This window comes from Nomia melanderi, unplaced genomic scaffold, assembly GCF_051020985.1.
Source record: "Nomia melanderi isolate GNS246 unplaced genomic scaffold, iyNomMela1 scaffold0095, whole genome shotgun sequence".
Taxonomy (NCBI): domain Eukaryota; kingdom Metazoa; phylum Arthropoda; class Insecta; order Hymenoptera; family Halictidae; genus Nomia; species Nomia melanderi.
In genome coordinates, this window is record NW_027475210.1 from 120,556 (window position 1) to 148,112 (window position 27,557).

General features: G+C 38.2%; 3 protein-coding genes across 3 annotated transcripts; 1 reads left to right on the forward strand and 2 right to left on the reverse strand.

The window, feature by feature from the left end:
* Positions 1-303: 303 nt before the first annotated feature.
* On the forward strand, positions 304-7,299 carry LOC143175498 (uncharacterized). Its single transcript, XM_076374086.1, has 4 exons — positions 304-368; positions 5,665-6,065; positions 6,220-6,222; positions 7,093-7,299. Exons 1-4 carry the CDS (start codon positions 314-316, stop codon positions 7,297-7,299), a joined length of 666 nt encoding a protein of 221 aa, XP_076230201.1. The 5' UTR covers positions 304-313.
* A 10,690-nt stretch (positions 7,300-17,989) lies between these two features.
* Positions 17,990-18,712, reverse strand: LOC143175495 (uncharacterized). The gene is made up of 2 exons (XM_076374083.1): positions 18,436-18,712; positions 17,990-18,347 (listed from the first exon to the last, which is right to left on the reverse strand). Exons 1-2 carry the CDS (start codon positions 18,689-18,691, stop codon positions 18,301-18,303), a joined length of 303 nt encoding a protein of 100 aa, XP_076230198.1. The 5' UTR covers positions 18,692-18,712; the 3' UTR covers positions 17,990-18,300.
* Positions 18,696-22,312, reverse strand: LOC143175499 (uncharacterized). Its single transcript, XM_076374087.1, has 4 exons — positions 22,129-22,312; positions 19,409-20,531; positions 18,978-19,340; positions 18,696-18,733 (listed from the first exon to the last, which is right to left on the reverse strand). The coding sequence occupies exons 2-4, from the start codon at positions 19,422-19,424 to the stop codon at positions 18,696-18,698; spliced, it is 417 nt and encodes a 138-aa protein (XP_076230202.1). The 5' UTR covers positions 19,425-20,531; positions 22,129-22,312.
* Between the last annotated feature and the right edge of the window lie 5,245 nt (positions 22,313-27,557).

The following is a 27,557-nucleotide window of genomic DNA, read 5'->3' on the forward strand; positions in this document are numbered from 1 at the left end:
GTACATTATACATTTGTATACTTCTCAATGGCCGTACGTGGACGCTACTGGGTGACTTTCTCTCTGAAACTGACACCAGAAACGGTGTACAAAGCAGCTTCGCATATTAAAGAAGTCCACCCAGTGCAAAATACAGTTGTACGTATAGGAAGAAGGATACACTCCATTCGATGTGTCTTACATTCCACATTTGTATACCTCTTAATGGGCGCACTTCGACTCTACTAGGTGTCGCTTTCACACCAGCAGCTACTGGAAATATCACAATGTGATAAATGCTCGTGTGAAGTGTATGAATGAGAATGTGAACGATATGACGGTTGGGAAGAGGTGGACCAGCAAGGGTGTTGAGTGGGAAGGATATATGAGTGAGTTGAAACAGTATACTGCGGTGAATGGAATGAATGTGAGAGAAAGTATTTGAGAGGAAGAAAAATATTTAACGATAAATCCCAAGGATTGTAAATATTTTTGGATTTCTGAGATTAGCTTTATAGACCTCTTCTTAGGAATGGATGCGACGAACTTATGACTCTAATTTCAAATGTAATGAGGATTGTCGTTGCTCGATGCAGTAGTAGTAGTAGTAGTAGTAGTAGTAGTAGTAATAGTAGTGGTATTCGTATTATAATGTATCAACAGATACTGCAAATAAGGTTTTACAACACATCGGATTATAAAATTCTTCGTCGAACATGTAGTCGTATCGTCATTTCTTCCCCCCGAAAATCGATTGGATATCCAGACTGTAAATGACTCTCGCCGGCGTTTCCAAGATTTTATATCCTGGCGGAACCTTGGGTGAGAATTCGTGAATCGCATGAACTCGTTTAATGTCATCATAGACGTTGTTGGCGTCATTGCATTCTACCCAAATAATGTTCATGTTAATAATATTCACAGGTATATCCGACACGCACCATGTGTTCGGTGATAACACGCGATTCGCAAAAAATCCCAAAATGGAACCAACATTATCGGGTTTTGTAAAGTTTATTCTGAAAACGCATCTAAGTTCGCTTTTCATATTGCTGTTATTTGCTCTTAAAATTATGGGATATTCATCGTTATGGAGAAAGTTAATCGTATCGTTGCGTGGATATCGCTTTGAAATTTCACTTTTCAAATTTGTCTCGATCGCTTCCAGTTCTTACGTACCGTTTGGAATGGTTTTCTCCTCGTCCTTGCCGCCGAAATAGAACTTGTTGTCTTACACATTCTAACTGATGTTCGGTATCGCGTAATAGCTCATTCGCCATTGCTCAAATCTATAAATAGGACTACATGGTCGACAATACAGCTCCCCTGCTCGTTAATCTGAACGTGCTTGATATTATTCTCTGTTTTCCTTATTTTCTTCGCAAGATACACGCAATACGGTAGTTTTATGTAAGAATTATATGAGAATTCGGTATTCGGTCTGAAATAACGAATCAGTTCGACCGGCAGACGAAGGTTTCCGAAACTTGCGAAATATTTTACACGCGATCCATTTTTACATACGGTACCCAATGTGTTCCCCAACCACAATTACTATCCAGATTAACTATAGCAAGTTCATTCGTCCATGGTTTCTTCGGCAATTCAAGTCGCATGAAAACACGGCGAAAATGCGGTAACTTCTTACACATAGCTTCTAATTCGATGTTCGTCATTGATTAATTTTTTTCGTTATCGAAGTTTGTTTTTTTCTTCTTTTTCAAACATTTTCCACTTTTATACGGAGATAGATACGACTTGTGACTCTCCATAAAACGGTTGCGTCGTTGCAATTCTTTCAATTCCTTCCTTGCCGACTTCGCATCGTTTATCGTTTCAATCACACATGAGACACCGCCCGACAACGTTCCTATGGTTGACAAAACAGGCAAGAGGAACGGTGGAAAACCGCCGCGTTTAGCGATCGGTAGGATCCTTGTACTATTTCTCTTCTTTTCATGTTGTTGTTGCTTCTTTCTCGGTCCCATACTTAATTTCGTTTCGGCTTTCATGATTGCCCATACAGCACCTGCTGATAATTTCTCGCCAATTGAAGTGTCCTTAGACGTTATGCTTTGGAGCGCCCGATCAGCTAAAATCTTATCTGCTTTATGACCTTCTTCGATATCAGTGTGTTTTCAATACTCGGTATCGTACTCTCAACAAACCTCGTCCAAAGTATTAATTCTCTGGTCGCAAAACAACAAAACTGGAAATCTCGATCCAGACTGATATCGGAAACACGGTTGTTTTCTCCACAATTTACGGTGAGAAGATAAAAAGAAAATGCGATTCGTGGAACAGTTATTAAACATTTCCATTCCAACGTCCAGAAGCTTCAATAATTATTAGATGATCAGGAAACACGGTTCGTTGTTACCAAACAGCGTACGTTGTATGATAAAAGGACCATCTGCATGTCCGAAGACGAATGTCATGGTCAGCATATTGGAGAGTGCGAACGGCTTACGATTTGAAAACGTTTGCGTGAACTCAAAGTCATTGTATCAACCTGAATATCAATACTTGAGCAAATTGTTCGCATCGCTGGGAGAGGATGTGGGATATTTCGCCTTCTCGGATAACACGGACGTGATCTCGACCGTAGAGACTCGACCCAATTCGATATTCATATTCGACGATGTAGCCTGTCACAAAAAGGATGTTATGAAGAATACTTTGCGATGGGCAGGCATTCACATTTTGGGATTGCTTTTCACAGATTGCTTCTACCTTTTGCAGTCCTACGCGAGAATACCGAAACATATGATTCGCGATAACGTTAATCTGTTGATTTTTTTCAAACAGGATGCTATAAATCTCCGATATGTACGACGATCATGTAAACACCGATATGACGTTTGAAACATTTAATGTGTTGTGCTCCAAATGTTGGCAACAAAAACATGGATTCCTCGTAGTTGATAAAGACAGCCCCATAAGTTACGTCGTTTCAGGCGTGGATTTAACGAGTTCGTCTTGTTGTAACCTGTACAGTTGCTTGCCGAGAGCGGTGGGAAACGCATATTTAGTTTTTTTTACTGTTCATCTGTCTACTTTTCTGTTCATCTGTCTATTTGGCTGCCATACATAAGAAGTATTGGATATTAAAACTAGGAGAAATTGGTACCGAGGCAGGCTTGCAGTTGAATTTACGACCAATCGTGGAACCGCTGAAACAACTGGTTCAAAATACAGAAGTAATGTTTACCAATGAAAGATCGAATATCAACGAATCGCTACCTGACCCATCGACACCGTCACTGATATGCCTGTTCACAAGTCGTTTTGCAAAATATTTATAAGAGCATGATGCGTTTTTTAAATGCCGATTCAATATCTTCCCCAACGAATGATGATGCTCTTACACCTTGATTTGTATCGTATGAACTGCCACCGGTATGCGAGACGCATTTGTTCAAATGTACATTTAAAATTTTCATACGACACATGAGCGATATTAAATGAGCTTTCGTATCCGCATGCAAGTTCCTTCTCATAACAATGGTACATCCGCGACATTCATTCAAACATTTGATGTAACGCTTGTGCCAATTGCAATATTCGTTTACGGTTCGTATCAACGTTGCCATACGTTTAAAAAGGTATAGAATTTGTTGTATAATTTTTACACTCATCTTGAAAAACGTGCAACCGACTATTCAAATAAAAAGTTATCGTCCATATGCTGATCGACAAGGTTCGTCTCCTTCGAGAATGTTCAATACCGTCACGGGTGAACACAACATAAGATATGGAATCACCAATTGATATAATATTGTGGGATGCGACGCGTAAGGCCGGATACCACAAGTATACTCGGACCGTTACGACCAGGCCACTTGAACTCAGATGGTTCGCAGGCAGCTCGCAGAATCATGCCCCGTGTTGATGGGATTAGTATTTAAGACGAATGTTCAGTCTTATACGGAACATCGTAATTAGAGATTCTCGAAGTTTGGTTTATGTCATGAACGGGACAGACAGTTTATTTTAGTGTTTATCCTTCGTCAATATTTTAGAGTTTTATTTTCTACAACCGGCATTTATCCTTCGCGATAGTAAGGTTTATTTTAGTAATTTGGAATTTTATACAATGGCTTTAGAATTTCATTTCGTTCATCTTAATAACCGAACAGGTCATAAACTCGGGTTTTTCGTAGGGTCGATCAAAAGATGTGCATAACGGCCTTTCTACGCTCTCTTACAACGATTATAAGGACTTTTTAAGAGAGCGTAGTTTCGCGAGTTGGGAGGAGCAGGACAGAAGGGATTAGCGTGGAACAGAGCAGTTTGAAGATGACATCGAAGGATCAAAAATCGATGTCGCTATAAACGCTTAGCCGCCACAAACCAGATATCCCTGTGGTAACTTTTCTAACACCGCTTGCTGAAAACTCTTCAAGCCAAAAGAATCGATAGGCCATACTTTCGCAGTCACTATGCGTGCTGAACATCGAGATCAAGCCAGCTGTTGCCCTTTTGCTTTATGCGAGGTTTCTGTCTTCGCTAAGCTTGCCATAGTACACCTACGTTATTCTTTGACAGATTTATCGTCCCAGTCAAACTCTCCGTCTTGTAATGTTCTCGAATAAGATCACGCAGGAGTATTGTCGGCGACCAGCCGCCTGGTTTCACACCACTCTTACACTATTGGCTCTAGAATACCTTGACAACCGGGTTATAAGACCTCTGTGCACGCGCTCCGCCCAACTGAATCAGTAACGTAACGATGAAAGTAGTGGCACTTCACCGGTGATGTAACCATCTCCCAGTTCTATTCTACGCATCTCATGTTTCCTTACAATACCAGTAAAGCAGCCGCAGATAGATTAAGAGTGGACTAAGAATGGATGAAACTGGAAAAGTTTGGGAGAGATAGAATGAGTGTATTGAAGTGGTATTTAAGGGATCTTATATACAAATTCACGCGGATTTGATTGTACGCCGCCGCAAATGTATTTCATGACCGCCACACCAGACTAGAGTCAAATTTAACAGGATCTTCTTCCCCCTCTAATTTTTCCAAGCCCGTTCCCTTGGTAGTAGTTTCGCAAGAAAGTAGATAGAGTGAAAGGAAAAGGATGTCTGAGTTTTGCATCCAGTATATATCCAGAGGTCTTCACCAGACGGCCCCATACGTGAGTGATTGAAATGAGGTGCAATCAACCGAGGCCGAAGCTTTACCAGAATTGCCACTTCTGGGTGACGAGTTCCGTGGAGGTAGACTGTCCATAGCGCCAGGCTCGCTTTCCAAAGTTCCCCTCTACCCTTCCCCAAAGACAGCACTAGGTTCCGGGAGCCGGTTCCCGAGGTACCAAACCTTCGCGATCTACTGGTTGAGTCACTAAGGCAGGGGTTTTACACGATATCTTCCATATCCACGTAAGTCGTCCCTACGAGGGACCTTCTAGGTTACAGTGAGCATAAGGTGAATTTAAATACTAATACGCGTGGTAAATGTATTAAAATCCAGTAGCGCATTGTACACAGTATAACTTTTACCGGACACATGTGCATCCACAGCACTCAAAGGGTTAAAGACGTGGTATCTAATCGTTTCGCCTCGACGTGATTGGCCGAACCATTGATCCGAAACGGTGATTGGTGGTTCAAGCATGCACAGATGTATATATACTCCCAGTTTTTCCATAACGTCTCATTCGAGTTCTTCTTTTGAAACAGACAATATGGAGTACTTTAGATCTTTCCTCCGTGTGATCGGACTGTTGCAACCAATGAATGTGGACTTCATTTCTGAACTTCCACCAGAGGTTTCAAGGTTGATTCTGAAGAAGTTGGATGCCAAGTCGCTGCTCTGTGCTGCTCAAGTGTCACAAAGATGGTTGGATGTCTGTGGTTCCGATCGGACCTTAAGACGGACTGCGAGACACCATAAACAATACGTGGATAATAGAGTAAAGGAATGCTTTTTAGGAACTGCTTTTTCCGGCTCTAGGACAGCAAGGAGGAATAAATTCTTTCATATTCCTCAGGTACAAAAAATTGTACCTCGCGTTAGAATCGATGCTAATGTAGTATTTCAAAGATTTCCCCAAAAACGTCCATCCCTTACTGAGGGTAAGGTAAATTTACCTAGTAATAGGCGTAGTATATGTATTAGAATGTAATATGTTAATAAATTTTATTGCGACAAGCTCAATACAGCAAGCCGTTTATTCATTCATATTTTTTATAGGTAACAATGTAATAATAATTCCCGTATACATCGTTTTACAGCATGTAAGTTTTCGTTTCCAGACGATGTTGACAAGGAAGATAAACAGTTTGAGATATTTATCAGAATAAGTAATAATAATTTAAATAAGTAAGAATTTTATACCTATATGTACATAGCTATACAGTTATAGTGTCTGCTCCTTAATATCTGATCAGGCGCGTCTTTTTGTTTCAAGGTCTGAACTCCTTTTGCCCCGGTTCTTAACCGACATTATTGCCACCTTTTGGTATTCCTGCTTTAGAACTATACTGAGTGCATGTTTGATGGCTTTAAGTTCCGCTGTGAATATGAAAGTAACTTCTGAGAGTTTAATTTTTATTGTAAATTCTGGTGTAATTATTGCATATCCCGTGCTCATTAAATTCCTGAAATCACCAAATTATATGTGAGGTCAGTTAATGAGGTCTGTGTTTCATATTTTGTGTCAGATTTTGGATAAATTGAGAGAACCATAATGGTAGTATGTGTTACAGAAGTTAATATTTTATTTCTGTTCTGTGTTATACGTTATGGTGTAGAAGGGTTTTCGGTGAATATTGTGTTGTTTATATGTTCTTTAAAAACGTTTTGAGAAAGTGTTTAGGTAGGCACGTTTGGTAGAAGGTGTGGAGTGTTTTATAGCTTGAGTACTGCAGAGGATTTTTTTTCTTATTGCGAGTGGTATTTAATTGGCTTAATAATACTTAAGAGTACTTAGAACAGAAGTGGTTTTAAATACGCCTTTGATTGTTCGAATTGCTACATAGTGAATACGGTCTAAAAATTTGTGAGTCGAACGGCATGCAAAATCATGTATGACTGCCTCATAATTTAGTTTGGATTCAATAGGTACTAGATATGTGTTTCTAAGTACGGTTTGGTCCACTTCACAGATATTTGCTACTGTATCTCTTAGGATACTTAGCCTGATGGAGCAGTCCTTTTTTAGTTTTATTATATGGTGTGAAGGCAATTTTCTGCATTCCGCCAAAAGACCTAAGAACATGTCCATCTCCTGCTATATTTTTCACTATTTGTATGTACAATCCGGAACAAAATTATGTGGACTGAAGATGATATTATTTGTTAATGAATTTTAAGCACATTGAAATTTATGTTATATGTGTAAATTTTATTTATTACTCTCACAATACAGAAGTTATTTATGGAAAAATTGAAATTCATATTTACACTTTTTTATCTGAAAGAACAATATTGAGTGTGAAATTTATCTACTTGTAGAGGGACAAAAATAAGTGGACATTCGGTTGTGGCCTTCTTGCCAGGGGAAAAATGTGAACAAATGCAATCCACTCCTAACACTTGCAAAGTCTAATTTCACACAATCTTCTTAGATTCTGCCTTTATAAAGTTAACAGCATTTGTTAAATAGTCACATAATTTCGAAAAGTGGAGAAATTGCAAATCATATTCGCGGATTACCTGTTTCGGACTGTTGTAATAACATGAGCTATCGTACTGATGCTAAGAGAAGTACCACATATCTAAACGCGTATTAAAGATTTATAAAAAATATTTAATTCATATTACTGTCGGAAATTTAAGAGATCCAATGCAGATATATGTATTGGAATATTCAAATATATATTGTATAATAGTTGTGAAATCGAAATAAGATCAATTTCACGCATGTAAAGTTGTGATGGCGTTTGACAAAAGGAACTGCAGATGGTATTTGTAAGAAAATTGTGTGGTTTGGTTGGGTTATTTAAAGTTTGTTAAACAGTAAAAATGGTAAAAGATAAATGGTTATGATTTTTTATTTCCGTGTATCATGTGCTGTAAGTGGTTCAGACAGTTTCGTGAAAACAATTTTAATGTTAGTGATGCACCACGTTCTGGACGATTAAGGCTGATAACGATGAAATATTGGCGCTAATTGAAAACGACCTGCGTAGAATAACTTGAGAGGTCAAATAAATTCTTAGAATCAACCAGTCAACAATGCAAACGTGAAATGGTTAGTAAGAACGACATATAAGTGCCGCCTGAGATAACGGAAGAAATTATAATAGATCGAATTTTTGTTTGCGATTCTCTATTGAAGCGCAACGAAATCGATCCATTTTTTAAACGCATAGTTACAGACAATAAAAAATGGATTGTCTATAACAACGTTAAGCGTAAAAGATCATGGACCAAGCGCAGTGATGCCCCTACAACCAGTGCGAAAGCCAATTTACACCCGAAGAAGGATTTGGTATGCATTTAGTGGGATTGAAGGAGAATTGTTTTTTATACTGTTCATAATTAAATGAACCAAAGCAAACAATCAACCACAAACAGTGTTGACGCTCGGTGTCCCAAACTGAAACACCGTTACGTCAACGTTCCTCTAAATCTTGCAAGGGATCGTAGCTCAAATAACTTTATGAAGCCATCGACCATTACCTTCAACAACCATCCTCAGCTGTTCGAGGATTAGCATTTTTACATTTCAGATATTTACTCTTTGCATGTTTATAAGGGTTAAGGCGCTTCATACAGGTTTTTACCTGCTACGGTCGAAGCACGCGGAATGTCCATGACGTCACGCGAAGGTACTCTCGTTACCTGCAGGTGACCGATGGACTTGGAGGCGGTCAACTTTCCAACTGTCACCAACCAGGAAAAACGGCCTCCTCCCTGTCCAAAACGTAGAACTCCAGGAAACAACCAATCCGCGTGTCTCATCCCCCGACGCTACCCTTCCAGCCACCTATTTAAGGGTAGATCTTAACACATATCAGCGAATTTCTAAACAAGAGTTCCACAACAACACATATCGACGGAATTTCTCATCAAGAATTCCACAACTTAACATATCGACATCGATCCAGTTACAACAACAACGAAAATCTCATTATTTATCATATTTCATTCAGGCTCAGCACCACTAATCTGAAACTGAGCCAGAGCATCGTCGTAACGAACTGCAAAGCTCAACAAACAGTTTGAGTTAACTAACAGAGGGGCATTATGTTTCAGCAGGACAACGTCAGTATCATATTCTGCTGGTAAGATACGAAATCCCTACTGCTCTGCCCAACCTATGTATAAAATACCCCAAGCTTTTAAATAAACCAGTCGGATGCCAAAATTGAAACTTTTGCTTGTCGTTGTTGTGATAGGCATCATCACACACCCTTTTTATCTCATTCGGGGATCATTAAGTGGAGGTCCTTTCCGAGGTTGCATTCTAATCTTCTGCCTTTTCTCTGAACCTAAAGCAACCTCCTGTCTGTGCACCTAAATTATGTATCCTGCAAATCCCTGTTTCCTTTTAGCTGTCCAGTTTTTCTTTTAAATACCAAATTTATGCATTCCGGTGACAAAATTCACCTTTTCCAAAATTCAGGGACTGCTGCGATGAAATTCCAAGATTACAAAACTGCATCCCCACCATATCGCTGCAGCCCTCAGTTCTCCCAGACTCCCTTTCACCCACTCCTTTACAAAATCCTTTAAGTACGGAGGAAGAACGGAAGAAAGGAGGCAATTTTCCTTAAACGAGCGACACTTCGGCATCTGTACTCCAATATTGTATTCAGTTCAACTAAATAAAAAACCGGTGCTACAAAACCAGTGAGACTTTCTCCCTTGAGCCACACTCTCAGAATCACCTCGACGACATCGTCATTCTACTGCTCCTGATCAAAACATTAGGGCAAGACTACCATAGTGGAAGTAAAAGAGTAAAAGGTAAGTAGTATTAATTTATATTAACTACTTAAGAATGTACATATATGTAGGGTCTATCCCGTACAAGCCCCCAATATTATAGGAACTATCCTGGACGAGCCCCCAATGTTATAGGAATTATCCTGTGAGAGTCCTCAATGTAATGGGATATTCCCTTACAAGTCGCAAGATCTTTAGACATCACTAAACGCTCGCTGGCTGATTACGCAAAGTTTCGCTCACAAAGTCTCGCTCTAACGTCTCTCTCCACTACCTCGCACAAAATGTTCCTCGCGCACGCATTCCCACTCGCTTTTAACACACACCCCCATTCGCTCTGTCTTTCTCACCCTTGCATCCTTCTCACTCGCATCTTTCGTCCATGGTCAAAATTCACGCAGTCACGTACACGCTTTTCTCATGGTCCAGTCGCTCGATTCCAGACACTCTTCCTCGTATTCCTTCAGCTACTCAAGATTTTCCAAACGCAGTCACGCTATTTACCAAACATCCCGGTGCCAGTCCGTCGCACTATGACCTGGTCGCCCTTACGCACGCCCGCACAACGAACCATTCATCCAACATATATTACATATTTTTATAGTAATTACATGCATATTGTAGGATTTATTTATTAAAAATCCTACATGTTGCCGTGGTAGGGAATAAAAAAAGAAAAAATACACTCACTAGGTAACAATAACAAGAATCTGAAGAACACTTTACTTCAATATAACTCGCTGACTCGCTAAAATGAAAACACGCCGCTCGCTCACTCGCTCAGGGTTACTCGCCAACTCCCTCAAGTTTTCCCGGTCCCCATCCTCGTTGTCTTTCCCTTTTCTTCCATCCTTTTTTACACTCAGTCACTCACTCACTCGTTACCCATAGCCACGCAAAATTCCTAGGCAATAAACCCAGGTCACCCGAAAACATCCACTCTGTCCCCAACGCTCTTCATTCACACTCCACGTTTTCCCAAACTGTTTTGCAGGCATACGTCCTCATCCGTTCAGTGATGTACAACATCCACTCTGACTCATTCCAACCTTCACTCATCTGGGAAGAACCCTACAGACTCAGCCATTCTGACAAGAAATCTGACCTCAGATATCCGCAGTGACTTCTTCTTTCTCGCTGCATTCTAAATCCCTTCCGCATGTCCTTGTGCAGACAATCAAGCAAAATGAGTTACTATATGCAATTTGTTACTCCTTAGACACAAAGCAGAGATCTTGCTTGATCGTTTAATTATAGGGAACGAAAAATAAGTTACATATAATAATCCAAAGCGGAAATCATAATGATTATATCCAAACCATACACCAATGGCAACTTAAAAACTGAATATTCATGCGAATGAAATGTTGCATTTATGGTCGAATTTGTAAGAAATTATTCATTTTAAACCTTTAACACCCAGAAATACTGTTACTGCTAGCCTTTATTGAGAACAACTAACACGCTTAAGCAGTACAATTGTAAAAAAAAAATCTTGCTTCTGTTAACAGAAAGAGTGTCATATTGCCGTACGACAATGCAAGACCGCACACCGTAAAAATCACGCAGCAAAAAATCAGAGAATTTGACTGGGAATCTTTGGTATATTCGCTGTACTCTCCTAATTTAGCCACATCCGATTTTCATTTATTTAGATCTTTACAGCATTTTTTAGATAGTAAAACATTTTCCAATTAGGAAGGTGTACTGAATGAACTTATTAACTGAGCGTTTTATGTATGATTCAAAAAATTTGTGAACTTTAGTTTCCAGAAACGGCATTACTTATGGTCACCTCTAATAATTAAAATCAGAATTAAACTAAAAATTGTAATATTTTTATTAGTAATAGTTTAAACTTCCATAGAAAATAAATACGATAGCATACACTTTTAAACATTCTTTTAGAACTATTCTGAAAGTTCAAATTGTTATAAATACTGCAACACTTGTACATAGATTAAATAATGCTCATGAAACAATTAAATAATCAAGATATACTTATCGACATGCCAAAATTTCATTTGATTTTAACATGATATTAACATTTTGATTCGCAATACTATTATTTGCTTCTTACAATTAATACCTGACGAAATTAGTTTTACCTTAAATTTCAAAGTAAACTAAATTTTAGTTTTACCAAAATTTTATCTTCAAGACAATGTCCTTGATTATACAACAATTAAAAATGAATAATATTTTGGATTTTAGAACTCTGAAGTGTTGTCACAAACAGCAAACAAATTTTTTAAAATATGTGTAGCGGTACGTGGCTCGCAGCGTTGGTAGGAAATAGCATTGACCGCTTACAGACGTTTAGGTATAGGCAATTAAGCCTACCCTAAAGTTTGTAAGTCGACGAAAATATTTTACACTTTTTACACGTGCGTAGCTGAATAGGCTACCCTACCATAAACGCTGCCAGCCATGTCCCGTTAAGGCTTCTTCGGCCGCACGGTCAGCGCGGCTCGGAAAAAACATTACAAATTAGAAATGCACAATTTTTCCCCTACCAAAAAATCGAGGCGACGTTGGAGAAGGGAACTAGCTCCACCCTCAAAGTTTCTAAGGGGTAACGCCTTTCCGAAGACTAGGATAAATAAAGCGGAAAGGCGCGAGGAAGCACCTTTTACATTACATTACATTACATTACAACACATTACCCGTTCTGCCTCCGAACACTCATCTACGCAAATAAACAACTTGTAAACATCTTTGTCGCGAATATTAAATAACACTCTACATTCCGACAATATGAAATTTCAAAAAATGTGTTTTGACAAATCACATAATAAATATCTCATATATGTATAGTGATTATCGTATTGTTTAATGATTAAATAATTCATATTGTATGATGTGTCTACTTTTAGCCAAGATTGTAATATACACTTTTAGTATACACTAAAGAAATACATATTTATTCTACCATAATATAAAATTAATATTAAACTAACACATTATTGTGTACATATTATTAAATCATTTTATTTTTAAATTCAGCTAAACGACCGAATCAAAACTTTAAGTTGCACACCAGGATTGAAAAGTACCTATAAAAGTCCATAATACTTCAAAGTCATACAAAATTATCAATAACACTAAATTGTTACTTGCTTCATTAATATCAAAAATAGTAGGGATGATTAAGAAGAGTTCATTCATTTCTTGTTATGTCAATAGCTATTGTCAATTCTAATAACATTTACTTAAGATATTTGGTAATATTGTAATGTCTGAATAAAATTATCAATTTTCATACAATTGTCATACGTTGTAGAAACGTAGAAAGATGTTACCACGTTATCATGTTATCATGTATGCACATATTATCATCGTTCAGGCTTAATTTCTAAAATATTTATAAAAATAGTTTCATTATTCCACGTTATACCTATATGTAAGTTATAATAATATGTAGAATATGGTTGTAGTAGCTTAAATTAGGTTTGGGTTAACTTCGTGTGAAGACAACGCAGTCCTACGTCTCAACAATATTTTTGCAAATATCTCGCAAACTAAGGCTTAGAGGTAATAACATGTGTTGAAAATAGTTGTTCGGAATGATGATCTCGACAACATATTTCAATGTCATTCGCATACAAATAATATCTATTTATAAGAAAAGACATCATAAGTAACAATATTGGTCTTAATCCTGATATTTTAATTTCTTTTTAAAGAGTAAGAGAAGGTATTTAAAATAATTTTAGGAAATTCTTTCACTTTTTTCAAGAAATATACTGTAGTTACTGAATTCAATGATTGGAGTTAAATCATATATATTCTTATCATCGAGGCATCGCAACCTAGGTGGTGAAATATTTATTCAGTTCAAATACACAATAATGTATTATTGCTATTTCTTTATTACATTCTTTCCACTTCCTATTATTAGGAAAAGATTTCTGCAATAAAACTTGTAAAAACTAGGGCTTTTTACATGTTTATGATATAGAAAAAGCTTATGCGCACCTAGTACTTTGTAAAATTGTTTATACCTTATGATAGTTTAGTCAAAATACCAAAGTTATTCCTACCCTTGTTAGTTGTTTAATATTTAAGTAGCCTTGAGTTTCTATAAAACTTTGGCTAAAATAAATATAAATACTTGTTTAATATACTTTACTTTAAGAGAATCTTAAGAATTTTAATTAATTTGGAGTTTTAAGTAGATTTTTTTTATTATCCATTAATCTCTTGCATGTTCTCACATTTATATATATTTTGATAATTATGTTTGCTAACGCCATATGCACGCTGCTCTAAATCTATTAAAACATATTTCAGATGATTTTGCCTCCTCATTTTATTCTTTCAAGGTGTAACGAATAGACGGTAACAAATGAATTACTATACAAAATGTTATTGTCAGTACTTTATCATGTGGTATGAGATATCTAATCATACGATCACTTGTATCTTTTTTTATATTCCATAGAAATTGTAAGACAATTTTAATTCATTAAAATAATAATAGTTTTCAAGCCCTTAATATTTTTTCTGAGTCTACTGAATAATTTAAAAATGTGTATTTTCTAAAAGTTTTTTAAATTATGTTCAATTCACAGTCAAAAGAGGTAAATCTATTATCAAAATAAACCTATTATTAAATTTAGATTGCAATTTATTTCTTGAGTTGTACCAGCCACTTTGAAGAAGTTTCTACTTATCCGTGTTTATCATAAACATGTTGTCCTTTTCTTATTGTAATATTCTAATGAATAAGAAATTAAAATAAGTACATTTATAATGTATCTTCTTTGGTATACGGAATAACTGCAACAAATTATATTTAATAGCAATAATTTATTTTGACATCCATATCATCTAAATAACATTATTACTGTTGTTACAGATAGATTCATACGAGTGAAATCTTAATAAATATAAATTACATTCTATGCGTATAGTTTAAAGTAACTAAAGCATTAATTTAACAATTAGCATTTAATTTAACAATTATTTAATACACGAATTATAGTACAATTTATTTTAAAATAAGTATGCATTTATATTTTTTAAGAAAGTTTTTGTTAGATTTCAAAATATTTTTTATCTTTGAAAATACGCGCGTAAAAGCTGTGCAATAGTTTTGCCTTTCTATGTATCATCTATAGACTAAGGTTAGAGAGAAAGTAAGAACTCGTTTCGTCGTTGCCAGTCAATTTCAAAATATAATGTGCCATTAGAGTGACTGTCGTTAGTTTAATAAAATGTGATGGTGTTTACTCATTTACTTTTGTTATTGCTTTCATCAATGGTATCTTCGATGAAGGTACTGTGTAGCATTTCCATGAAATTGTGGAATGAACTATATAGGTGCAGTGCATATTATTTTTACCACGTGTTCTTCAGCAGTGAATTAAAACGTTTATATTTGATACATCAACTGTCACCTGCAAAGAATTGTGCAAATTGCTAGATTAATCTAGGAGTTATAGTGAAATAAGTGCAGAAGCGTGAACGCCACATATAGATCGTGCACATTGCGTGGTTTTTGTTAAATATCATTCGCGTTTCGTGTCCGAGCGTGGAAATATCGTTGTCAGTGCTTCGTTTCAAGTGCTGTAACAGAGTGCTGACGGATTTTCGTGACAAAAGTGTGGGATTATTGTTACTTTCGGTGAAAAAGACTCGAGGTGGGCGCGTGTGACGTCACGACACGGGTCGTAACAGCTCAGTAGCAAGGAAGCGGCCATTGAGGAAGAACGTGCTCGTGTACGTCGCTCCGTGCTAACGTGACCTGAAGAAAAGCGGTAAAGGTCGCGAAATTAAATAATCTGCGTGTATAATCGCGTTACGGGAGTGCTCGCGAGTGTTGTGGTGCAAGAACAGAACAATTTACTGGATTAACCGAGGAGTGATAGTGAAATAAGTGCGGAAGCGTGAACGCCACGTGTAGATCGCGCGTGTCGTGTGGTTTTCGTTGAATATCATTCGCGTCTTGCGTCCGAGCATGGGAATATCGCTGTCAGTGCTTCGTTTCAAGTGCTGTAACAGAGTGCTGACGGATTTTCGTGACAAAAGTGCGGGATTGTAGTTATTTTCAGTGAAGAAACTTCGAGGTGCGAGGCGTGTGACGTCACAGCATAGAAGCTAGAACGCGGCCATCTTGGTTGGCGGCAACTCTCGGCGCCAGTTCACCGCGGCCATCTTTGCAGCGGGAAGTTTTGGCGCCAAGCCCGTGTCACGTAAAATATTCAAGCAAATATAAAAAAAAGGTATTTATTCCACAAGATTATAATGTAACAGAAAATTTTACATTCGTGATTTAATATTACTTGACGCGCAGTTCTCGCGCACGTTCCGAGGTAGAATTCAAGACTGGCGTGGCGCGGTTTCGGTTGGGCATGTATACTAATACATATCTTATCAGGGCGGATGTAGGTGTTTACTCATAGAACGATGATTCATCGACGATTCTTGGGAATTTAGGCTGTCACACTCTCCCGTTTGTAGATTGAACGTGGTCCTCCAAGTTTTGATTATTTCCTCTTGAGAATAGATTCGGGGAGTTTAACATGCCTTGGTTCGAACAATTGTTGTATTCCCAGTCATGGAAATGAGTGCAACATTTCATTATTTCAAGGGAGGTTTTATTATAAAGGTTTTCGACGTGTGGTGAGGTCGCCTTTTACACTGTGTATACGACCAAGATCTAATTTTGATGTTTACGGTTTGACGGTGCTGAATGAAGTCTACTCGCAGGGTCGATTTAGTCCTTTTTAAAAGAAAAAATAGGAGTAGTGGGGATAAGATAGGGCAAGGATGACTCGAGGATCAAGGTAGATGGATGAGTCAATAGGAGGTGAGAGTTTTAGGCAGCTGAAGATAAGATAGAAACAGGAAAAATGGAAAATATTTAGGGAAAGGACAACTGTTGCGAGGATGACTGTCACAGAAGCGAACATGTTTGTATGACTATGTGTCACAGCAGGCTGGCATCCAACACGATATGGTTTCATTAGTATCGCTGGAAGTAGATGAATATTGTGGTAATTCTGCGTAGATGTTCATAGAGGTTGATGCCATTGGTTGCGGACTGGTTTCAATCTTGTTTTCTACAGTGTTGTTCTTAATTTTACAACAAAGTAAACGCACACATAGTTTTGAAGGTATACAATTCTTTACACAATTCAATATTCCTAATTTATATAATCCCCATATGGTTACTACCGCCAAAGATACATATCCTATAACTTGTAATATAGAAATAGACCAGTTCTTAATATTAGTTTATCTATGCGAGAAATTCAGAGAATTTATTTTATCCTGTAACTGATCTAAAGTACTTTAGTATCCATTTATATTACTCATTACCTTTGGTGTTCCTTCTAAAGTGTCTAATATTGCTCCAAAATCAGAGGTATTTCAAACTGGAATTTTTTTTGTTTTGATTTCAAATGAAGCATTGTATTGTGTTTCTCCTATACGCATGTAATTGCTTGAATAGGTTGGGTTTGTCTACACATAGTGATACCTGCTTTCCTTTTACAGTGTTGTATCAAATATTCGTTGTCTACATTAATGTAATTTAATCCAGCAAGAAAGTAAACTTGGTGCTCGATCAAAGGAATCATGAATACGTTGTTCCTTTTGCTTGGGATTGGACATAAGCGGTCTACATCCCACTTCAAGTTTGGAATCAATGGAATAGAAATTTTGAAGAATAATTTGTTATGTACTGTGAACGCATTTAACTCTGCAATGTCTAAAACGAATTAGAAGTTTTCTCTCTTGGGGATAATTGCAGTATTGAAGATTTTGATTCAAGATTCAAGATTTCTTGTTCACTGATTTGAGGGTTAATAATTCCCTGCTTTGCTAAAGTGATTGTATTTAAGAGTTCGTCATAAGAAAAGTATAGATCGTATATAGCTGCTTCGGTTTTAATGAGATATTTTGTCAAAAATTGATCTAGTTTAGCTTTCTGCTCTATTGTCCGCAATTCTATGCTCATGTTATCTATCTGTTTTACGCTATTAGAATCCACAATTTTCCTAATGAGAGCTGTTTGATTGGAAATTATAAGCTTCATCTGATTTTCTTCATTGAATAATTTATCAATGTTCTTATTAATTAATGTTAAATCGTCATCATATAATGTACCGAACAGTGATTTTGATATTGAACCTATTGCATTTAACAATCCTCTTCTAAGGCTGCTGTGTGTAATGATTTTTAACTGCAACGGTAAGTTCTCTAATTTCTTCATTTTGTTTTTGATTGCTTCTACTTCATCTGATAATGTACAAGATCCTTTGCAGTGTTCCTCCTATACTCCTACTAATTTCTCTGAATTCTCATGCTTAGTAAATATATCGTTTACATCTAACCCAAAACATTGTTATTATATAGATAGGCTTTCTCAATTTTCTCATGGAATATTCAGTTTGTTTGTAACGGTATCACCTCTAGTCCATACGAGACGTGCCAGGTGATGGCGAAAAAGCTGGTTGTCCTGGAAAATACAATTTTAACTTGTTTTTGTTACTTTTAATAATTTAGTTAGAGTTTTAATAATTTTTCTCTCTTGATCACGTTTGTACCTTTGTTTGCTTTTCTGTAATGTTTTCCTAGCATGTTGCAGTTCAGAATCCCATTCTCTTTTTCTAGCTTGTACTTTGTATACGTCCGTTGACTGTTAGCTGTTACGGAGGAAGCAAGATTGGCTTTCTGACTGAAAGTCAATTCGAATGGAGTGAAACCGGTGGCTTCATATATAATTGTGCTATATGCTAAACAACAGAAATTCAATATTTCATCCCATTCTTCGTTCCTCTCTTTCTGAGATGTTCTCAGCATGTCTTTAGTGACTGCATAGGTTCTTTCTAACAAACCGTTGCTCTGTGGGTGGAAGCTAGTAGTTTTTATGTGTTTAATACTAAATGCTTTTTCATATTGTTGCATCAAATCACTAATAAAATTCTGTCTTTGGTCGGTTAAAACTTTCTTTGGAGCGGAAAAGATGTAAATATAGTTTATTTAGTAATGCGTTTCAAATTGATTCTGTTTGCTGAGTTTTCAAAGGGAAGGTATAGTATAAGGTATTTGGTTAATTCATCATGGATTGAAAGGATGTATTGGTTACCTCGTTTAGTCTTTGGAAGTGGCCCCAAAATGTCCATAGCAATTTTGTCATTAGGTTGTTCTGGGGTATCTGAGATTACTGGTTCTTCTTTGCTCCTGACTCTAGTTAATTTTTCTGTCTGACATGTATCGCATTCTTTAACCTTCTGTTCTACCTTCTCCATTAGTTTGGGAATCTTAAATTGCTCTTTAATCTTGTTATATGTTTTCTGAATACCTGGGTAAGCTGCTAAGTCGTGATTTTCTTCTAATACCCTATCTATTTCTTCGTTGGTTAATTCATAAATTGGTTCATCGGCAAAAGTTATTTCTCTAACTTGATCGTTGATGTAAGTTAGTATTCTTTTGAGCAAGAATTTCTCTGCTGCACAAAAGGAATTCGTTAAACCTATTTTATTATTTTCCTGCGTTAATTCTATAAGTTTAGCTAACCATTTATTTTCGTCATAAGGACCTAAAATTTCTGATGTTAATTGGACAAAAATTCTTATCGTTTGGTTTAATGCTTAGTACTTTATGTTTTTCTTTCCATTCTGCAAATTTAATTTCGTGACTAATCACTACTTTGTCTTTAAATTCTTCATTTTTAATTATCGCGTGAATCCTAGATAATGCATGAGCCGCGGTATTATCTTTTCCTTTGATATATTCTATTTTGTATTTGTATTCTTCTAACTTAGGTCTCCATCGCATCAACCGTGAAGATGCGTCTTTACAATTATGCAACCATTTTAAAGCTTGGTGGTCAGTACGAATAATAAACTTTCTACCCAATAAATATTGCCTAAGTCTCTTGATTGCCCATACTATAGCTAATAACTCTTTCTCTGTCGTGGAGTAATTTTTCTCTGGAGGATTGAGTGTTCTCAAGATATAACAGCAAGGATGTCTTTCTTGTGACAAGATAGCACCTAACAAGGAGTGTGCAAGGCCTTTGGGTCACTGATTTCGTTGAAACTTTGCATATTGGTAGATTTGGTTTTCCTGTTTATGAATATATACCATTATAAGGCCAGATACTCAATAGTTTTTTAGATATTCGTTATTAAATATTTATCACGTCAATAAGTAGAGTATTAATCAGACTAATCACCAAGTTGAATAATGGCGTGAGGGTAACGTTCTGGAATTGAACTCTGTAGACCAGGGTGTTCGGTTCCCTGTGGGAATGAAATATTTTTCGATTTTTTTCATTTAAATTAATTCAATTTTGTGCATAAAGAACTTTACACGGATATGAATGAATACTCACGACAACAATAGCATTTTATTAATTAATAATCTACTTCTGTATGATAAATTTCAAAACATTTTGGAATATGTAATGCCACAAGGCATTTTTTGCACTCCCAAGTAGTCTCGCTGCGTTTTTTATGTTTGGCACACACTTTACACCTTTTTTGGGGATTTTTTTTAGCTTCTGCGAGTGGAATATTCCTTGGAAAATGGCCCCAATGTTTTGATTGTAAACGCAGTGGTATGTCACCAGTAGACAATCTTTCACGTTTTGTGTATTCAGGCATACATAGACTTTCTAAAATTTGTTGCGCCACATCTAATCGATATTTGGAAAATGCGTATTTTTTACTTTTTGATACATTCAATTTCTTTGAAAATAAAACATAAGCATTGAAAAGTGCAATATCCATTAAGTAAAAAAATATTTTTTTATAACTTTTCACGTATTTTCTCATAGGTGAAAAAGAAGATAAGTAGCTATCTTGGAGATCTACCCCACCCATGCCATCATTATACTCCAAAACGATGATGGGCTTTGTAACGATGTTATTAGTTTTCCATCTCTTCTTTTCCACTTTCATCATTTGAATTTTTTTATGTTTTGTGGACAAGAAATATATATCTTTTTTGTCCTTCCACTTTGCAGCTAAAATACACTTGCACGATCTTGATATAGCTTCTAATCGTTTCAGCTTTATTGTTGCGAGATCTTTCGGCAAATTTTTTTTGTTACATCTAACTGTTCCTATGGCATTAGTTTTTATGGATTGTAATTTTTGAAACAGATTTGGCGAAGAATACCAATTATCCAAAAACAAGGTGTGTCCGAAATTGGATATTGGTGTGCACATAAACATGGTAACATTTTCGGAATCACTGGTGATTGAATTTTTCACTGTATCTTGACCTGATTATATCTCGTAATTTGCACAAACGATCATCTTTATCCACAACTTCATTATTGGAAAAATGTAAAAAATGGGAGAGTTGCATAAATCTCCGTAATGGCATTGTTTTTCGAAAAATGGGAGTTTCAATAATACTTCCTCCTGACCAATAGGATTGGACATTCGACTTTTTCACTTATGCTATCAAGATGCATAACGCAAAATAAGCATGAATTTCATCAATATTCGTATCCCTCCAATTTTCCTCAGATTGTTTTATTTTTCGGGCTGTATCTCCTATTGTTTGACTCACGTAACGATTGCTTACTGTAACAATGATATTCCAAAAGTCTTTTGGTAAAATTTGGTTTAGCATTTGCAAAGCTATGGTTCCTTCTGCCATTTCTATGTTCATTCCAGGAATCCGTGAGTACTACCAAATTTTGCTATTGTTTTCCTTGTTTTCCCATATCCATTCTTCAGATGTAAAATTAAGTTCACGATCTTCACTGCTACTTTCTTCTTCACTATCAGATACTATAATTCTACGCCGCTTCCCAACAGGACAAACAATTTCCTTGTAGTCGCTATCTGTATCAGTATCAAATGTAATAACTAATCGCTTTCTCTTTGCACTTGTCGAAACAATATCACTGAGTTTACTATTATTCTCCATTTTACAATATGGGTTGATACGATGAAAAAACTATAAATCTATTACTATGAGACACCGTGCACTTTGGAGCTGTAACTCGAGAAATAAACAATCTGGTTGTTATGCGACGCGTGGACCACGTTATTTTCATTTCTGCGATAAATGACTATCGACGTGGTGTACACATCGCTTGCGGTTTTAAAATAAAAGCATCTCGACGTGCGTGGCACGTCTTTTTAGTGCAAGTGGTTAAATCCAATAGTTCCCCTGGTTCTCTACACTTTGCCCGAATTTTACGCATTTTCTTGATAAAACCTTCTACTCCCCCATCATCACGTCCCTTTAGTATTGGTACAAACTGTATAGCGTACTTGGCTGAATGGCGTAGATTAGTATAGTCTTCTGGTCTTTGTAATTCTTCTTCCGAATCTTCACCTTCTGAGGTCTCTCGTTTTAATGGGCCTGGTTGTTTTTTCGGTTTAGGCGGTAGTGTCGTTCTAGTGGTCTGTGCCGTATGAACGCTGTCATCTTAGGTCATGAGAGCACTGAAATCTAAAGCGGATAGGCTCCCAGCTACGTGTAATTTTACTAGGCTCTTTCCTAGTATTTCGATCTCGTTTGCCCTTTTGTGGTTTCCCTCGTTAGCCATATGTGGCATGCGATGGATTTCTGTCATGCTGTTTTCGTGTCTCTCATTCTGCTTTTGCATAGCATTTAAAATAGCTTGCAGATTGTTGTCCATAGATGCTCCAATAGTATTTGCTGAATCGGTAATCTCTTTCTTACTATGTTGCACCATAGGTATCGATATAATAGAACCCTCGGTCGAACTTGAGTCTTGACTAGGGAAGCTTACTCTTTTCGTTCTATATGTTACGAAAGAATCCAGTATTTACCTTGTAAACTCTCCGTAGTAAGCTTTTCCGTAGAATTGGCTCTGAGTTCCGGTAATCTCTAGGTTCATGATACTGTCCTTTGTCTTCAGGTGTAGCCGTAGCCCTGATTTTCCAATCTTCACACGTAGTAAGATAATTTTGGTCAGTTTTCCGAAGAGCGATCAACAGTATCCTGGCAGGATCGCCAAAAATGTCACGTAAAATATTCAAGACAAATATAAAAAAAAATGTCAATCGTTGAACCGTAGTTTAAGCGACTGTTATTTATTCCACAAGATTATAATGTAACAGAAAATTTTATATTAGTGACTTAACACTGTTCCCACCGCGAGCAGTCAAATGACTGTTTTTAAAATTTCGATTAGAATTTCCTATAGACAACGTAATTGATTCGCCTTTATACTTCACGACTTTTCCTAAAATATATGTATAAATCATTTTTCAATATTCACATCTTTTTTTATTATTTATTTTCTGAGAAAAATTTGTAGTCTGTCTTACCTACCACGACCGGTCATTTGACTTTTTGTAATAGTATTCTCTCAAAGACTCAATTCCGATACTATAAAGTCGTTACAAACGAAAGGTAATGCAGTTGTGGCATGATTTTAGCCAAACAGTGCCTTTCAGGGACTGCTTTACGGTACTTCCAAGTGTTTACAGTTCTCGCTCGCCTATCGGCCTCGGTAAAATCGGTAAAATCTAAATGTCGGAGATATGGCCTTTACAGGTATTTTTCAATATCTTGGATTTAGCCGGGATAAATGCATGGATTTTATATGAAGAATCCACGGGAGAAGAAATTTCGAGGCAGGAATTTTTATTTCAACTTGCAGAAGAACTTGTCATTGAATATCAAAAAGAACTAGAGTTAGGCAAAGAAAATCAAGCAACACCCGTCACAAATACAAGTGCAGGTTCACGCGAACGGAAACCATGCCAAATAAAATATTGCACAAACAATAAGTCTAATAAAATCTGTCTAAAATGTAAAAAGTACGTGTGTGGGAAATGTACAATCGGCAAACCTATTTGTAAAAAATGCGGTGAAAACGAATAAAATGTAAATTATACACTTCTAAATAGAAGAAACTATATTTGTATACTGTCAAATTGGCTATTATTGTCATTCTATATTAAAAAATATAAGTTTTGCTAAAGAGCAGTCATTTGACTGGTCGCGGTAGGAATAGGTATACGTGGAGTGTCGGTAGGAATAGTGTTAATATTACTTGATGCGTAGTTCTCGCGCACGGTCCGAGGTAGAATTTAAGACTGGCGAGGCGCGGTTTCGGTTGGACATATATACCAATACATATCTTATCAGGGCGGATGTAGGTGTTTACTTATAGATCGATGATTCGTCGACGATTTTTGGGAATTTAGGCTGTCACACCCGCGCAGCCATCTTGGACCGGACATACCGGTTGACGGGAAGGAGCGTCAGCCGGAGCCAGCGGCAGTGTCGTACGCGAAGAAGACAGCAAAGGCAAGTGGCAAACTTTTATAGGAATTTTTATTATTTACAGGGGACGCGATGCTACGCGTTTGCTTCCAGTTTGGGTTCGAACTCCGAGTACCTCAGCCTTTTTCTTTCTTGTATTTTACTTATTCATTTATTTATTAATTTATTAATTTATTAATTTATTGATTGATAGATTGATTAATTGATTATTTGTTTAGTTAATTTAATTTATTTATTGGCAATTTATTTATTTTTTCCTTTAATTATTAATTTATTTATTTTTAATGATTCAATTATTTTTCACACGTTTAATTTTTTTCGCATATTTTCATTTTTCACATATTTTCAGTTTTTAACATATGTTCATTTTTTCGCATATTTTCATTTTTTCACATATTTTCATTTTTTTCGCATATTTCTATTTTTCACATATTTCCAGTTTTTTTAACCCTTTGCGGTCCGAAGTGCTCTTGGTTTCTCACTTTGAGGTTCACATCGACGTTAGTTCATTCAATTGCAGCTTAATATGACGCTCTATTTATTTATTCAAGAATATTTGGGAGTCACTGTAATGTTACCTTTAAATGGTACAATTGTGGTACTACAAATAAATATAGAAAAAATTGTTAAAACAGGTAGAGGTTGCAATAAAATAGAATGTCGAGTCTGACTCGACACAGGACTGCTAAGGGTTAAATATACTTTCATTTTTTCGCATATTTTCATTTTTTAACATCTGTCTGTGATGGAATGTCGGTCGGAACCGATAACCGGAAGCGTGCGAGGAGCACTTCCTTGCCCGACCCGGCAAGGAAGAAGTCACAGTGGCCGATACTCCCCCACCACCCGTGCCATCGTCACGTCCTAGCGAGAAAAGTTTCCCGGCCCCACCCACACCTTCTCTTTCAGCGACCGTGTACTTCCATTAGTCGGTGGACGACATACCCGGAAGTCTCACGACTGTCTTCGATAAACGCCCCTCGACTACCCTTAACCGATCCCTTCGCATCGTACAATCGAATCTCCGTGACTCTCGGATCGCTTCGATCGAAATGAGCCAAAGTATGCACTGCGAAGGAGCCGCACAACGTGAAGGGCAAATTTATCTGCCTCACGAAATTTACGGCGGTCACCGGAGCAAAGCTTGGCAACCGTGCCATTGCAGGAATCGCGATCCGCGACCCCAACCTGGCGACTCTTGAATTGTCGCATCTCAGCGAGGACCATTGTACGAGGGCCGCTCGGCGTGTTGTGACGTAGAAGCCTCACGCACGCCAGAAGTAATGGTGCTTGAAGCAGGTAAAGCGAGGGATCTAGCCCTCGTATCTAGGGATGTTGTTATTCCGAGAAGAGCCACGTTCTTCCAAGAGAAAGAACCTCTCACGTATGATGGTCTAGCCCCGTTGGACAACAGTCCAATATCATCCAGCCACGCTCTAAAGCGACAGGCATGCATAGGGATGAAAGGAAGCTCTGATAAAACCCGAGCCCGCATAGGCAGCGTGAGCCGGTGGAGGCTCTTCCAACGCGCGATAATGTTCCAGAGGCGAAGTGTACAAACTCCTCGCCTGTAGCTCCGACAAGATGTAATAATCTTACGAGCGTCTTCTCAACCTGATCGGCTGAGTACTGGAATCGCGTTTCTTCGGTTGAGGCTAAATCAAGTTTAGCTCTCAATACCATCCCAGGGTCTTCACTGAATAGCATCACGAGCATAGAGTCTAGAGTAGAAGGACCTTTGTAGCGAAGCGACTCAACAGGGTCTATGCCCCTATTGAGGTCAGAGGTTGTGGTGGCGGCAGTTGGATTCTCCACGCATAGTGTTAGCTCTGACTCCTTCAAATAGCGCAGCAGATACTCCCGCTGCAGAGTCAGCTCAACTATCGTCCTTTTCTCAGGTGATTTAAAGCGTTTAGACGCTTCAAGAATAGAAGAGTAGTGCAATCGCACGCCACTTCTCCAATCACGAAGACTCTTATTCAAGTGCACACAGATATTCAGCGCACAACGCTCGAGATTGACGACCTCACGCGTCAACTTTTGGATCCGGGTGGGCCTGAGCCCAGGCAGCGGCATTTCGATATCAGACAAGGTCTCATAGTCTGAATCATCCGCGCCACCAGGTAATCCTCGCTGAAGAATTTTCCTCGCGATTAAGTTTCTGCAAGCGGTCGGCAAACTGTACCTCGTCAGCGTATATTTCAAATACTCTCATGATATCGAAAGATACCTTGAGAGAATAACCCAGATAAGCCGCTCCCTCCGCGGACGTAGAATCATTATCGCGGCCGACGACAAAGCGAAGTCTACCCTATGACATTGCGCCGCAGCTGGCCAGCGAGGCGAAAAATTGGAATGGGCAATTGCCCAGGAAGATCTAGTAGTCCTTAATGAATTCGGAAACCTCCCTGCTGTTAACAGCTCAAAGGCACGCTCTCCTGCGTGTAATCAAGGCCTACGGCACTGTTTCCTCTGAGGCACTTCTTATGCTTGCAGGCACTCTCCTCATTGACCTCTACGTCAGGCGCGCAACTCTGCTGTACATAACGCGGAAGGACCAGCTACCCACAACTTGTACCGGAGCGCAGCAGAACCTTGGAGGTGATTTTGTCGAGGAACAAATTTCCGTGCTCCTGCTGCGAGAGTGGCAGGAGCGGCGGAACAACTCCCCCTACGGGAGATATACTCGCCGCCTCCTGCCGGACGTTCAGAAACGGGTGAACAACATGGGATGGTACTCATTGAACTACTACATATCTTAGTTCATTACGGGACACGGTGACTTCGCGGACAAGCTTCATAGTGCGGGCTTGACTAATAGACCGGACTGCCGGTGCGGCAAGCAGGAGGGAGATACTCCGAGGCACACTTTCCAGTGTTCTGCCTCGAACAGAGCGCACTAAACTCCGGAAAGTATCCCCTAAACATGACGACCAACATTGGCCCCCAGTCCCAGGCACGATGATATGCAAGACCGCATTCCTGATCGTGGCTGAAGTAATCCGTGGGATCCTTCAGCTAAAAGAAGGGTCGGATCGGTCGGGGAAAAATTCGCCCCCCCCCCCCAGCCCCCGTGAACCCGGCGCTCGGCGTTATCACGGCCACTCGTACATTTCCCCTTTCCCCAAACGCTGCTAGGCGGCGTGAAAAAAAGTCCTGACAGCCCGCGTGGGCGGTGCTTCGGCACCGTGGCTGTAGGGCTCGACGGCGAAAGCACTTGCTGAAGCCAACCCGCTGGGGATCAAGCGTAAGCTGACGGCTCAACCTCCACGTGGTCCCCGCTGGACAGCGCTGGACGTTGCTTGTAGGAATATCGGGTTCGATATAGTGTTAAGGAAGACCCTTCCGCCGGACTCGGAACTGGTTTGTTGCGCCGATGACATACTGGTTCTGAACGAGGGAACGGACTTCCGGAAGACCAGCCGGGCCGCCGAAATAG

What these genes read in the sequence shown, in the direction of transcription:
- LOC143175498 (XM_076374086.1), top strand. Translation starts at nt 314, where the DNA reads ATGACGGTTGGGAAGAGGTGGACCAGCAAGGGTGTTGAGTGGGAAGGA. An exon ending in TGAGTGGGAAGGATATATGA is followed by an intron (nt 369 to 5,664) that starts GTGAGTTGAAAC and finishes CTTTTGAAACAG; the next exon opens with ACAATATGGAGTACTTTAGA.
- LOC143175495 (XM_076374083.1), bottom strand. Translation starts at nt 18,691, where the DNA reads ATGCTGAGAACATCTCAGAAAGAGAGGAACGAAGAATGGGATGAAATA. An exon ending in TTACAGAAAAGCAAACAAAG is followed by an intron (nt 18,348 to 18,435) that starts GTACAAACGTGA and finishes TGTATTTTCCAG; the next exon opens with GACAACCAGCTTTTTCGCCA.
- LOC143175499 (XM_076374087.1), bottom strand. An exon ending in ACTTCCAAAGACTAAACGAG is followed by an intron (nt 18,734 to 18,977) that starts GTAACCAATACA and finishes TTCCACCCACAG; the next exon opens with AGCAACGGTTTGTTAGAAAG.